General features: G+C 46.4%; 1 protein-coding gene across 1 annotated transcript in view; it reads left to right on the forward strand.

Annotated features, from left to right (window-relative positions):
- Positions 1-12,603, forward strand: part of GLB1 (galactosidase beta 1) — a 91,608-nt gene that overhangs the window by 33,581 nt on the left and 45,424 nt on the right. Inside the window, exons 6-9 of the mRNA XM_021666469.2 lie at positions 4,127-4,307; positions 8,440-8,498; positions 10,560-10,681; positions 10,766-10,806. Coding sequence (XP_021522144.2) covers positions 4,127-4,307; positions 8,440-8,498; positions 10,560-10,681; positions 10,766-10,806 — 403 coding nt within the window. The remainder of the gene's footprint in view (positions 1-4,126; positions 4,308-8,439; positions 8,499-10,559; positions 10,682-10,765; positions 10,807-12,603) is intronic.

Raw genomic sequence — 12,603 nt, forward strand, 5'->3', positions numbered from 1 at the left:
GCAGCATGGATTGAAATACTTCAGTATCAGCCCTACCTCAGCAGTCAGATAACCCTGGAGTGGAAAAGGATGTGGTCAGTTGGGGCTGCTACATTTCCTCTCTCGCTTCCTGCCCCATTCTCCTTCTTCCCTGTGTTCTTGGCCCTCTGCAAAGACCGATATACTGTGGGGTACATTGAACGGCAACAGTTTTTGGTGTTGGTAAAATTACTTAGATGAAACATAAAACCGTGTTCATTGGACGTTGACCAAGGATACTTCTTTTTTTTTGAGACAGAGTCTCACTCTGTTGCCCAGACTGGAGTGCAGTGATGTGATCTCGGCTCACTGCAACCTCCGCCTCCCAGGTTCAAGCGATTCTCTCACCTCAGCCTCCCAAGTAGCCGAGATTACAGGTACATGCCACCACACCCAACTAATTTTAGTATTTTTAGTAGAGATGGGTTTCGCCATGTTGACCAGGCTGGTCTCAAATTCCTGACCTCAGGTGATCTGCCCGCCTTGGCCTCACAAAGTGCTGCGATTGTAGGGGTGAGCCACTGTGCCCAGCCATGACCGAGGATGCTCTTACGGAAAAGAGTAAAGGTTTTTTTGTTGTTTTGTTTTGGGGTTTTTAGGAGACAGAGTCTTGCTCTGTCACCCAGGCCGGAGTGCAGTAGCGTGATCTCGGCTCACTGCAACCTCCACCTCCCAGGTTCAGGCAACTCTCCTGCCTCAGCCTCCCAAGTAGTTGGGATTGCAGGTGTGCGCCACAAAGCCTGGCTATTTTTTTGTATTTTTAGTAGAGATAGCGTTTCACCATGTTGACCAGGCTGGTCTCGAACTCCTGAGATCAGGTGATCCACCTGCCTCAGCCTCCCAAAGTGCTGGGATTACAGGCATGAGCCACCGTGCCTGGCCGTGACCAAGGATGCTTTTATGGAAAAGAGTAAAGTTATGTAAAAGTGGCTGCATCCTGGACATCCCGGGGATACAGAGTGGCACTTCCTAGGGGAGGAGCATGGGCTAGGCTTCCTTCTTATGAACAGCACTATAGGCAGGTTGTGGGGATGGGTCATGGTAGGGCGGGAGCGTGGACACTCCCTTGCCTTTCAAGTGTAGGTGGACAGAGGTGCTGAGAGGGCTACACTGGCCAGGGTGTCTGTTCTGAGGCTTCATGGTGGGAGGAGATGTCTTCTTGGAAGAGGCCAGGTTGTTGCTTACAGAGGGATGTGTGAGTCGTCCCTCATGCCCCTGTCTTTTACTTTCTTGAGGCTGTACTGGTTAAGCTAATAGGAACCGCATTTTCCTCCATGAAGATATCAACTCCGAACCTTGGGTACGTCTTTGCTCTGCGTGGCTGTGTCTTCCTCCCTCCTGGTCTTAGGTGCAAACCCTCTTTTGATACCCTCTTCTTTTCAGTCTCTGCTTCTCTTTGAACCACTTTCAATTTCTACTCACAACTTTCCGCCCCTTTTGGTTTTGGAAATGCCATGAAAAGTGTGGTCAGGTATTAATTCTACAGAGGAGTGTGAAGTTGACTGTCTGGGAGAATTTCTTCTGTGTCCGTCCCTAGCAACCTCAGATGACTTTAACTTGACCATGGGTCCTGCCGGGTGACTCTGCCCTCCTCCTCCTCATCCTCTCCCCATCTCCACGTGCTGAAATCCCACCTAATCATTTTTGCACTTTGTTTACAAAATAAACAAGTATAGAGAGACATAAGAAAGCAGAAAAAACATAATTGTTACTCAAACCTCAGGAGCCACAGCAAAGCTCTTCCCATTTGGGGAGTTTCTTTGAATATTTTTTATGCCTTTTTTTTCTTCTTTTTTACAGAGTAAGTTCATTCCATGTGACCTATTTTCTGTGTGGCTTTTTTTTTCTTTGTTCTTTGTCATGAGCATTTTTGCATAGCGTTAAAAGTCCTTTGTGCATCATCTTTCATGGTTTCCTACTTGCCTTCTGAGGCACAGTTCCTACGTGCGTTCCCTCTGTCCGGAAGCTGGCCCAGTTGACATCATTGGCTTCGGTGGGACTTTCAGAACCGTCACTGGCACCTCGTTTTGTGAAGCACGCATGGCAGCAGTTTCATCCCTGGCACACCGTCCCTCTAGTCTCCCCATACCTCTGCCTGGCAGCCGTGAGGGCACATCCTGCATTTGCGCATGTCACACACCCACCAAACGGCTCTGGAATGGAATAGAAGCTGATTGCTTTGATAAGGAACTGGGGGATTTATAGGCAGTATTTCTAGGTGTAAAGATTTCTGTAAAAGGGCCAAGCACGGTGGCTCCATGCCTGTAATCCCAGTGCTTTGGGAGGCCGAGGCAGGAGGATCTCTTGAGCCCAGGAGTTCAAGACGAGGCTGGGCAACATAGTGAAACTCCATCTCTACAAAAAATTTAAAAATTAGCTGGGTATGGTAGCATGTACCTGTGTTCTCAGCCATTCAGAGGGCTGAGGCAGGAGGATCGCTTGAGACTGGGAGATTGAGGCTGTAGTGAGCCATGATCACACCACTCACTACACTCCAGCCTGGGCAACCAAGCGAGTCTCTGTCTCAAAAATTAAAGATTTATGTAAAAGCTGATTTCTGTCTCTGTCTTAATTCCTGTTGAAGGGTAGAAAATGGTGGCTTTACTCAATTCTTGCTGTTGATTTTCTCTCTGGGTGCTCAGAGAGTTTGAGATGGTCAGGGAGGAGCTATGTGTTTGCAGCCAGGGTAAAAATGAGTCAGACCAGAAGGCTCAAATCCCTGTCTGAGAACATTTAGGACCCTCAGCACTGCCGTGTCCTTGATCATACACCGTTGCGTCCCACTGTCCTGACTTTTCTGTCTGTTGGGTTTTTGCTTCTCTTTATGCTTTTGCCACGTATGTGTGTGCTCAGACTTTCTAGTTTTGTTTTGATCGTTTTGAATTTTCTCTAAAGGGCATTGTACTGTATTTTTCAGTGTCATGCTTCAGCTTGAGATTATATTCCTAAGATTGTTTGTTGTACTGGGTAGAGCTGAAGTTCTTTGTTTTACTGCTTGAGAGCAATGTTTCTTAACCTTTTTTCCATCATTGCCATCAAGGATCCCTTTTAAACTTCTTTTCTAATTGCCCTCTCCTCTTCACCATGAAATTTTAATACCTGAGATATTGTGTATTGATTTGCTGTGTATATTTATGTTTTACATAAATAAAGAATAATATTTTTTATCCCCAAAGCATCAGAGTTTACCCCCTCAGGGGGTAAACTACTCACCTCACTGGGAATGCATGCTTCAGAGCAGGGACCTCCCCCCGCCCCAGCACTGTTGCCATGTTGCACCTGATCATTCTTCATCATGGGGCTTCCCCATGCACTGTGGGATGTCCAGCAGCATCCCTGGGCCTCTACCCACTGGATGCCATGAGCACTTCCCCCGAACTGTGATAACCACAGGCATTTCCAGACACAGCCAAATGTCCCCTGTGGGGCCAAAGAGCTCCTGGTTGAGAACCACTGATGTTATTGAGCACAAACTGAACACTGGTGTGTGTTTGACAGCAGGTCAAATAAATACGGTGCACCTGGCCCCGGCATTCACCCTTCCCATTGCCATGGAGGGTTTGCATAGTATATTAAGGGAAAACGGCGTTACAACTGGTGCGTATAATGTGATGCCAGTTTTGAGGAAAGAAAACACTGCTGTGTATTATTTGTATATATTTGGGGAGTGCGTGTGTCTGTGTAAATCTAGCTGTATACTAAAATGCCTGCAGTGATTATCTCTGGCCAATAGAATTAACAGATACTTTTTCCATTTTCTTTTTATTTTCCTAGCATTTCTGCCATGGGAAGGTATCATGTGATGTTTAAAGTATCTACTTTCTATTTTAGGGAAGAATACCACTGCAATCTGAACACCAGTTTGGTGTTATTTTTGTTTTTCTTATTTCTCCGTGGTGGGAGAGGGTTAATAGGAGATAAACTTTTATGCTGAATTGTTGGGGGTTTGTTAAGTCAGTTTTGAAGTCTGAGTGAAGGAAATTTTTCTGGCAATCACTGAGCTTTGTCATCTTAGCAGATGCTCAGATACCTTCCCCAGACAAAAGCTTGCATTAGGATGGCTCCATTGAGATCGCCTCCGTTTTCCCTGCTCTTTTTTCACTCACAGGTGGAAAATGAATATGGCAGCTACTTCGCCTGTGATTTTGACTACCTGCGCTTCCTGCAGAAGCGCTTTCGCCACCATCTGGGGGACGACGTGGTTCTGTTCACCACTGACGGGGCACATGAGAAGTTCCTGCAGTGTGGGGCCCTGCAGGGCCTCTACACCACAGTGGACTTCGGAACAGGTGGGTGCTTGTGGTAACAGAAATTGCAGCTTAAAATCAGCATTTTACTCAATCAGTTGCTCTGGGCACTTGTTTTAAGTGTTGTGGGCAGACTGAGATTCTTCACATTTTCCTTTTTCAAGGGACAGATAGAATAGAACACTCACACCCCTCAGTAACAGGTTATCTGGAGGCCGAGAGCTTCCAGGCTAGCTGCACTTTCAGCACTGGTGGAGCTGGCTGGAACATGGAGTACTGCTGTCTCAGGGGCTGGGCTGTCCCACCCAAGATGGAGAAGCGGGTGGGAGGCTCCAGCTGTGAGAAGCTCTCCCTTGAGGCAGTCACCTTTTAGGCTGCTTCTCTGCTATTTCGGCCCTCCCTGTCCTCCCCTCTTGGCAGGACACTTGGGGCTATGTCTTGGCTGCAGCCAACTTTGAGGTCAGCCACTGGCTGGGAACTTACCTTACACTTGTTATCTTTCTGCATAACTGAGAACACGATGAACTGTCAGGGCTGGAGATGGTTTAGCAGATGCTGCAAAAGCTGCCTTGCCAGATTCATTACACGGTGCTGTGTGAACTGTGGGGCTGCTGTAAGTGAAAGTTACAGACGGGCGGGCAATGTGGTTAGGATGCTTCTGGCCGTAAGTAATGTTAAGAGAGTCTTCATTTAGGAGAGTGGCTTTCATAAAGGATATGACACCTATATCCGTCCATTCTTGCACTGCTATAAATGAGTACCAGAGACTAGGGAGGCCTTAGGAAACTTACAGTCATGGCAGAAGGCAAAGGGAAAGCAGGTACGTCTTACATGGCCAGAGCAGGAAGAAGAGACAGAAGGGGAGGTGCTGCAGGCTTTCAAACAACCAGATCTCATAACTCATTCACTAACTCCCAGGAGAACAGCACTGAGGGGATGGTGCTAACGCATTCACAAGAACTCTGCCCCCATGGTCCAGTCCCCTCCCACCAGGCCGCCTCCCACACTGCGGATTACAGTTCCACATGAGATTTGGTGGAGACACAGATCCAACACAGATCCAAACCGTATCAGCAGCTAAAGGACGGACCAGACTTTTTTTTAGGGGTTGCGGGGGCGGCTATGAAAGACATTATTGAGACAATTGCGATCTTTGAATAAAGTCTGTAGATTATAGTATTGTTATCAGTGTAATTTCTTGATTTTTATAAGTGTATTGTGCTTGTCTAAAGAATGCCTTTTTTCTTAAAGAATAAACACTGACGTGTTTAGTCACAAAGGGCCATAACATCTGCAATTTATTCTCAGATGGCTCAGAAAAATGTATATTTTTGTAGAGAAACTGATAGAGTAAATCTAGTAAAATGCTAACAATTGGGAAATCTAGATGAAGGGATATGAGAGTTTTTTGGTACTATTCTTACAATGTTCTACAAGTTTGAAATTATTGCAGAATAAAAAGTTACAGGCTAGGCGTGGTGGCAAGTGCCTATAGTCCTAGCTACTCGGGAGAATGAGGCAGGAGGATTACTTGAGCCCAGGAGTTCAAGGCTGCAATGAGCTATGATTGTGCCACTGCATCCCAACCTGGGCAACAGAGCGAAATGCTATCTCAAAAAAAGATACTTACAAAAAAGAAGGACCAGTTCCTTGAGTAGCATCAATCCCCTCTGAGGGATAAGGCACTTGATGTACATTGCACAGCCAACGCTTCCCTCTCTTGAGAGGGATGTACAGAAGACCGAAATGCGGAAATTAGCCTGGTGTCACTTTTTTTTTGAAGTGGAATTTCGCTCTTGTTGCCCAGGCTGGAGTGCAATGGCATGATCCCAGCTCACTGCAACCTCCACCTCCCAGGTTCAAGCATTCTCCTGCCTCAGCCTCCTAAGTAGCTGGGATTACAGGCATGTGCCACCATGCCTGGCTAATTGTAGTATTTTTAGTAGAGACAGAGTTTCATCATGTTGGCCAGGCGGGTCTTGAACTCCTGGCCTCACGTGATCCACCTGCCCCGGCTTCCCAAAGTACTGGGATTATAGGCGTGAGCCACCACTCCTGGTCTAGAGTTGCATTTTTAGAGAGGTTCTTCTACCTTATCAAAAAAGAGAAGAACAGAGAAGAACTGACCTTAAGTGAGTGGAGTGTTTCGAGAGCATCTGGTGATAAAAGGATTCATCTATTAGGTTGGTTAGTTTGGTGCAAAAGTGATTGCAGTTGTTGCCTTTAAAAAAAAAAATGGCAAAAACCACAATTACTTTTGCACCAATCTAATACAAAGTGCTGCAGAGGAAATGCCATGCCAGTTTCCTCCTGCTTTAGTCAGGCTTCCCATGGCAGTGATGAAAAAGCTTGGGATTTTTCTGTTGGGAGGAAGAAATTGAAAGGGATTATGAATGTGTTGTAAGCATAATTTGTACGTGAGGTGGCAGTGTGACTGTCCCTGCTAGGGGTTGGAGAACAGAGTACCACAAGGCCAGGATGCCTGGGACAGATGGGCCCTCCAGTCTGAGGCTTCATTGCTTTGTGTGGAAGAGGGGTATTGCCCGGGGGTGGCAGGTCTCAGGACAACAGTGTTCAAAGATCTGAATGCCGCCTAATGCTTAATAGTGAGAAAGGCATCTGATGAGATTCTGCCCTTTCTCCATCAGCATATTCTGTCCTGAAAGCTGGCCTTACAGAGAAGCTAAAGCCCCATCTCAGAGCAAGTGGTTATCAGAGGGTCTTGGCTGGGTCCGTGTCCACCCTGGGATACCTGCTGTGGGAACGGGGTCATGAAGTGTGAGGCCAGGGTGCCCTCTGCTCGGGTGGGCATGGATAGTGCTCATGCTTCCTCTTTCCCCAATGCTTGGCAGCCCATTCCTTCTCTGTGAAGGAGAATTTCTTCTTCATTTTAGAGGAAGAAGGGACAATAGAAGACACAAGAGGCAAGATAAGACACTCTATTGGGATATTTCATAGGGGAAACTTGAGAGCAAGTGGTTTGGAATGGTTGATGTACAAATTAGAATCCAGAGTATGTTCCATTATTCAGGGGTAAACACAATGAGAGCACCCACATCCCTTTGATGTGTTAATTAACTGGCAAATATTTGTGGCACTATCGTGTGTGGTATTATGGAGGCTCTAAGTATCTTTAAACCAGGCTCATCCTGTGGGGTGCCTCCAGGTCAACCAGATGTTCTTGTGAAGAGATAACACACAAGATATTTGTCCAGGCCTGGGGGAAGCACAGATAAAGAAGACAGGCCTGCGAAGGGAACTCCTGTGCAGACAGGAAAGGCCCTGGGGACCTCCTCAGAGAGAAGCCACGTTCTGTGGTCCATGCATGTCCTCTAATGGGTCCAGTCTGAAGCTAGCTTGGAAGTATTCCAGGCCCATGGGGTGTGGGAAGGGACAGAGGTCTGCCTTAGTCAGTTTTGGGTGCTATAACCAAATACCTTAGACTGGTTATTATTTATAAACAAAAGAAATTTACTGCTCACAGTTCTAGAGGGAGGGAAGTCCAAAATCAAGATGCCAGCAGACTCAGTGTCTGGGAAGGGCTTGCTGTCTGCTTCAAACATGGTCCCATGCCTTCTTGCTGTGTCCTCATGTGTCCGGGAAGCTCCCTTGAACCTCTATTTGTTTGTTTATTTATTTATTTATTATTTTAAAATTTTTTTGAGATGGAGCCTTGCTCTGTCGCCCAGGCTGAAGTGCAATGGCACGATCTCGGATCACTGCAACCTCCACCTCCCAGGTTCAAGTGATTTCTCCTGCCTCAGCCTCCCAAGTAGCTGGGACTACGCTTGGCTAATTTTTGTATTTTTACTAGAGAAGGGGTTTCACGATGTTGGCCAGGCTGGTCTCGAACTGCTGACCTCAGGTGATCCGCCCACCTTGGCCTCCCAAAGTGCTGGGATTACAGCGTGAGCCACCGTGCCAGGCCGGAGCCTCTTTTTATAAGGGCACTAATCCCATTCATGAGGGTGGAGCTGTTATGATCCAATCACTTCCAGTGGCCTCACCTCATAATACTATCATATTGGGGGTTAAGTTCCCACATGAGAATTTTGGGGGGACACCAACATTCTGACTGTAGCAGGGCTTCAGGCCCAAGTCCCATGAAGGGCTCTTGTTATTTAACTTCTTGTCATTTCCATGACTGACCTACCTTCTCCCTCACAATTTTCAGGCAGCAACATCACAGATGCTTTCCAAATCCAGAGGAAGTGTGAGCCCAAAGGACCCTTGGTAAGAACCGAGGGTGAGGTGTGGAGAGACTCTGGCTTGTATAACTTCATTGCAGAGAAAGGTTACATGCTGCTGAAACTGGGGAGCAGGCCCGTAGTGGTTTTGGCTCTGGGGTCAGCAGCTAATGGGATTGTGGAGTCACGGCCATTCTGGGCACGTGAACGACAGCAGAAACAATGTTCCTGTTTGAAACTGAGCTCCTGCGCTGGGGTGGAACAGACTGAGCACCAACAGGAATGGCCTGTTACACATCAGGCTGTGTGCCCCTGCTTCCTGGTTTCATCTGGTCCTCAGGGCAACTCTCGTAAGTGGTGTTATCGTCTCTGTTTTCATTGAGGCTCAGGAAAGCTGCGTCAGTTGCCAGGGTCATATAGCCAGTGAATGGCTGGACCAGGGTCTGAGTTCAAGTCTGTGTTAACTGATAGCTCTTTGTGACAGAGCTTCTCCACCTTTAAAGTGTTTACAAATCACTTGAGGATTTTGTTAGTACTCAAGTGATTCGTAAACACAACAAATTTTGATCTGCTGGGTCTGGGTTGGGCCCTGAGATTCTCATTTCCTTTTTTTTTTTTTTTTGAGACGGAGTTTTGCTCTTGTTACCCAGGCTGGAGTGCAATGGCGCGATCTCGGCTCACTGCAACCTCTGCCTCCTGGGTTCAGGCAATTCTCCTGCCTCAGCCTCCTGAGTAGCTGGGATTACAGGCACACGCCACCATGCCCAGCTAATTTTTTGTATTTTTAGTAGAGACGGGGTTTCACCATGTTGACCAGCATGGTCTCGATCTCTTGACCTCATGATCCACCCACCTCGGCCTCCCAAAGTGCTGGGATTACAGGCTTGAGCCACCGCTCCCGGCCCTGCTTTTTTTCTTTTTTTGAGACAGAGTCTTTCTCTGTCGCCCAGGCTGGAGTGCAGTGGTACCATCTGGGCTCTCTGCAACCTCCACCCCCGGTTCAAGCAATTCTTGTGCCTCAGACCCCTGAGTAGCTGGGATTACAGGTGTGCGCCCCAACGCCCAGCTAATTTTTTTGTTTTTTTAGTAGAGACGAGGTTTCACCATGTTGGCCAGGCCGGTCTCAAACTCCTAACCCCAAGTGATCCTGCTTTGGCCTCCCAAAGGGCTGGGATTATGGGTGTGAGCCACTGTGCCCGGCCCTGAGAGTCTCATTTCTAATAAGCAGCCAGGTGGCCTTGAGGATGTAGGTTTGCTGACCACACTGAATTGCAAGGCTTCATGGCATACAGTGTAGGCTGCTAGGAGGAGGAGATGGTGGCCAGGTGCAGGCGGGTGTCGACAATCTATCGATACTTCTCTTTCCGTTCTTCCCTTCTTCAGCTGAAGTTGCTATTCTTGTTGACACTCAGGCTAGTTTATGGGGTTAATACCCTGTGCCTTCTCTGTACCAGGTTAGACTGCCCCACCTGTGTTCAAGCCTTAATTATAAAACAGCCTTTTCTGAGTCTAGTCTCTGCTTAGTGAGCAGTGCAGACCCTGCCTTCATAGGCTTTGGATGGAGCTATTTCCTGGAACCTGAAACGAGACGTCCCCACGAGAAGGTCCAGCTTTCTTTTTTGTTCTCTAGACCAAGACTTGGCAGGGCAATGCCCAAGAAAAACATGAAGTGTTTGAGGCCTGCTTTGCAGAATACTGGGACACGTCTACCTCATTATACATCAACCTGAGGTCTCAAAATCTGGATTCATACAAAGGGTGAACTTGGAGCTGTTATTCTATAAAAATATTTTGCTATCCAGTTTCTTTGCCCAACAAGACTTTCCTACTGTGTTTAAACAGGGGATCGGCTATCTAAATTTGAACGTAGGCACCACTTCTCAGAAATATTTGCATTGTGTAAGATGAGCTCTCACTTTAGCTATGAACCTGAGGACTGGACATCAGCATTGCTGGTATTGAAAGTGCTCATTGGTCCCCCAGCTCTGGGTTAAGTAGTGCAAAGTCAATCCCCTTGCCACCTGTCACAGATGGGGCATTGCAGGGAAGTGCTGGCATTGGAAGGGCATAAGTCTATCCTAAGGGCCACATTGTTTTTTCGTTTTAGATCAATTCGGAATTCTACACTGGCTGGCTAGACCACTGGGGCCAACCTCACTCCACGATCAAGACCGAAGCGGTGGCTTCCTCCCTCCATGACATACTTGCCCATGGGGCGAGTGTGAACTTGTGAGTGTTCATCGCCTGAGGGGAGGGTGCCCTCAGTAGCCGTGGGCTCACAGTGAACTACTGTATTCTTTTGTTTCCTTGTAGGTACATGTTTATAGGTGGGACCAATTTTGCCTACTGGAATGGTAAGAGCACTTTAACATCTGTAGAAACTTATGCTACAATGTTTCTGTTGATTAATTTGGGGAGGGATGTGCCCACAGACAGTTTTTATTTTCTTTTTTTGTTTATCCTCTCCTAAAATTTCTTTTTCTTTCCTTCTTTTTTATTTTTTTTTCGGAGACAGAGTCTTGCTCTGTCGCCCAGGCTGGAGTGCAATGGTGCAATCTCGACTCACTGCAGCCTCCACCTCCCAGGCTCAAGGGATCCTCCTGCCTCTGCCTCAGCAAGTAGCTGGGATTGCAGGCGCATGCCACTATGCCTGGCTAATTTTTTGTATTTTTAGTAGAGACAAGGTTTCGCCATGTTGGCCAGGCTAGTCTCGAACTCCTGATCTCAAGCGATCTTCCCACTTTGGCCTCCCAAAATGCTAGGATTACAGGCATGAGCCACCGCACCTGGTCCTACATTTTCTAATATATAAGGATTACCTATATAATTTTTTAAAATAATATTTCTTAAAAAAAAATTTAAGGGACATAAATTTTTGTGAGCATTTGAAGCCTTACTGTTTTTCACCAGAAGTTGGGCAGGCTTTAGTCACAGTCTATAACTGTAGCTTATTTGTTCAAATATTCCGCTGTGGTCTTTTTTTTTTTCAATGTTTTGTTTTGTTGAGATATAATTCACAAACCATAAAATTTACAGTTTTTAAGTATATGATGCAGTGGCATTTACTGTACAAAGTTGTGTAACCGTTGCCATTATCTAATTCAGTAACATTTTATCACCCCAAAAAGAAACTCCATACCCATTAGCATGCACTCCACACTCTTCCTCCTCCCAGCCCCTGGAAACACTTTCTGTCCCTCTGGACTTGCCAATTCTGAACATTTCGTATAAGTGAACCACATATATACAGCTGTCTGACGTCTTTCATTTAGTCCAGTGTGTTCAAGGTTCGTCCCTTTTGTCACGTGTGTCAGTGTTTCATTCCTTCTGATTGCTGAATAGTATTCCCTTGTGTGGATGTGCAGTAGTTTATTATCCATTCATTGGTTGATGGACATTTGGGTTATTTCCACGTTTTGGTTAGCGTGTTGCTTTGAACACTGATGTACAAGGGTTTGTTTGAATTCCTGTTTCAGTTCCTTTGGGTGTACACCAAGAGGTGGAATTGCCACGTCATGTGGTAACTCTGTGTTTAGAGTTTGAGGAACTGCCATAGTGTCCTCCAAAATGGCCGCACCATTTCACATTTCTATAGTTTTCTGTGTAAGAAAAATTATGACACAAATTTTTCTGCAATGTTTTTGATTTTTTTTGCAAACACAAATGATGCTGTACTGGCTTTTCTCTAAGCTTCATTCCCTACCTGTCTCTCTGTTTGCATTTTTCTCTCTGAATCATGGAGGATGTCCAGCTGGTGAGTTCTGGAGGTTTCGTTTGGACCTAAGTCTCTCAGGGTCTGAAATCGGATGCTGTCAGCTCTTAATGAAGTTTCTCTTTGAACTGCTATCTCTTTTGCAGGCTGAGATGGGCTAGGAGAAAACATTGCTTACAAGCATTATCAATTTTAATGCTTGGCTATTACTACAGCCAAGAAATGAAGATATTGCAAAACTGAAATTTCACTGCATCTAAGATAATAGTGTGCCTGGGGCCTGTTGGGGGATTGCAGGGAGGGAGAGCATCAGGATAAATAGCTAATGCATGCAGGGCTTAATACCTAGGTGACTGGTTGATAGGTGCGGCAAACCATCATGGCACACGTCTACCTATGTAACAAACCTGCACGTTCTGCACATGTATCCCAGAACTTT

The sequence above is a fragment of the Aotus nancymaae genome, unplaced genomic scaffold (genome assembly GCF_030222135.1).
Source record: "Aotus nancymaae isolate 86718 unplaced genomic scaffold, 86718_ANA_hifiasm-v0.15.2.pri h1tg000019l, whole genome shotgun sequence".
NCBI classification, from domain to species: domain Eukaryota; kingdom Metazoa; phylum Chordata; class Mammalia; order Primates; family Aotidae; genus Aotus; species Aotus nancymaae.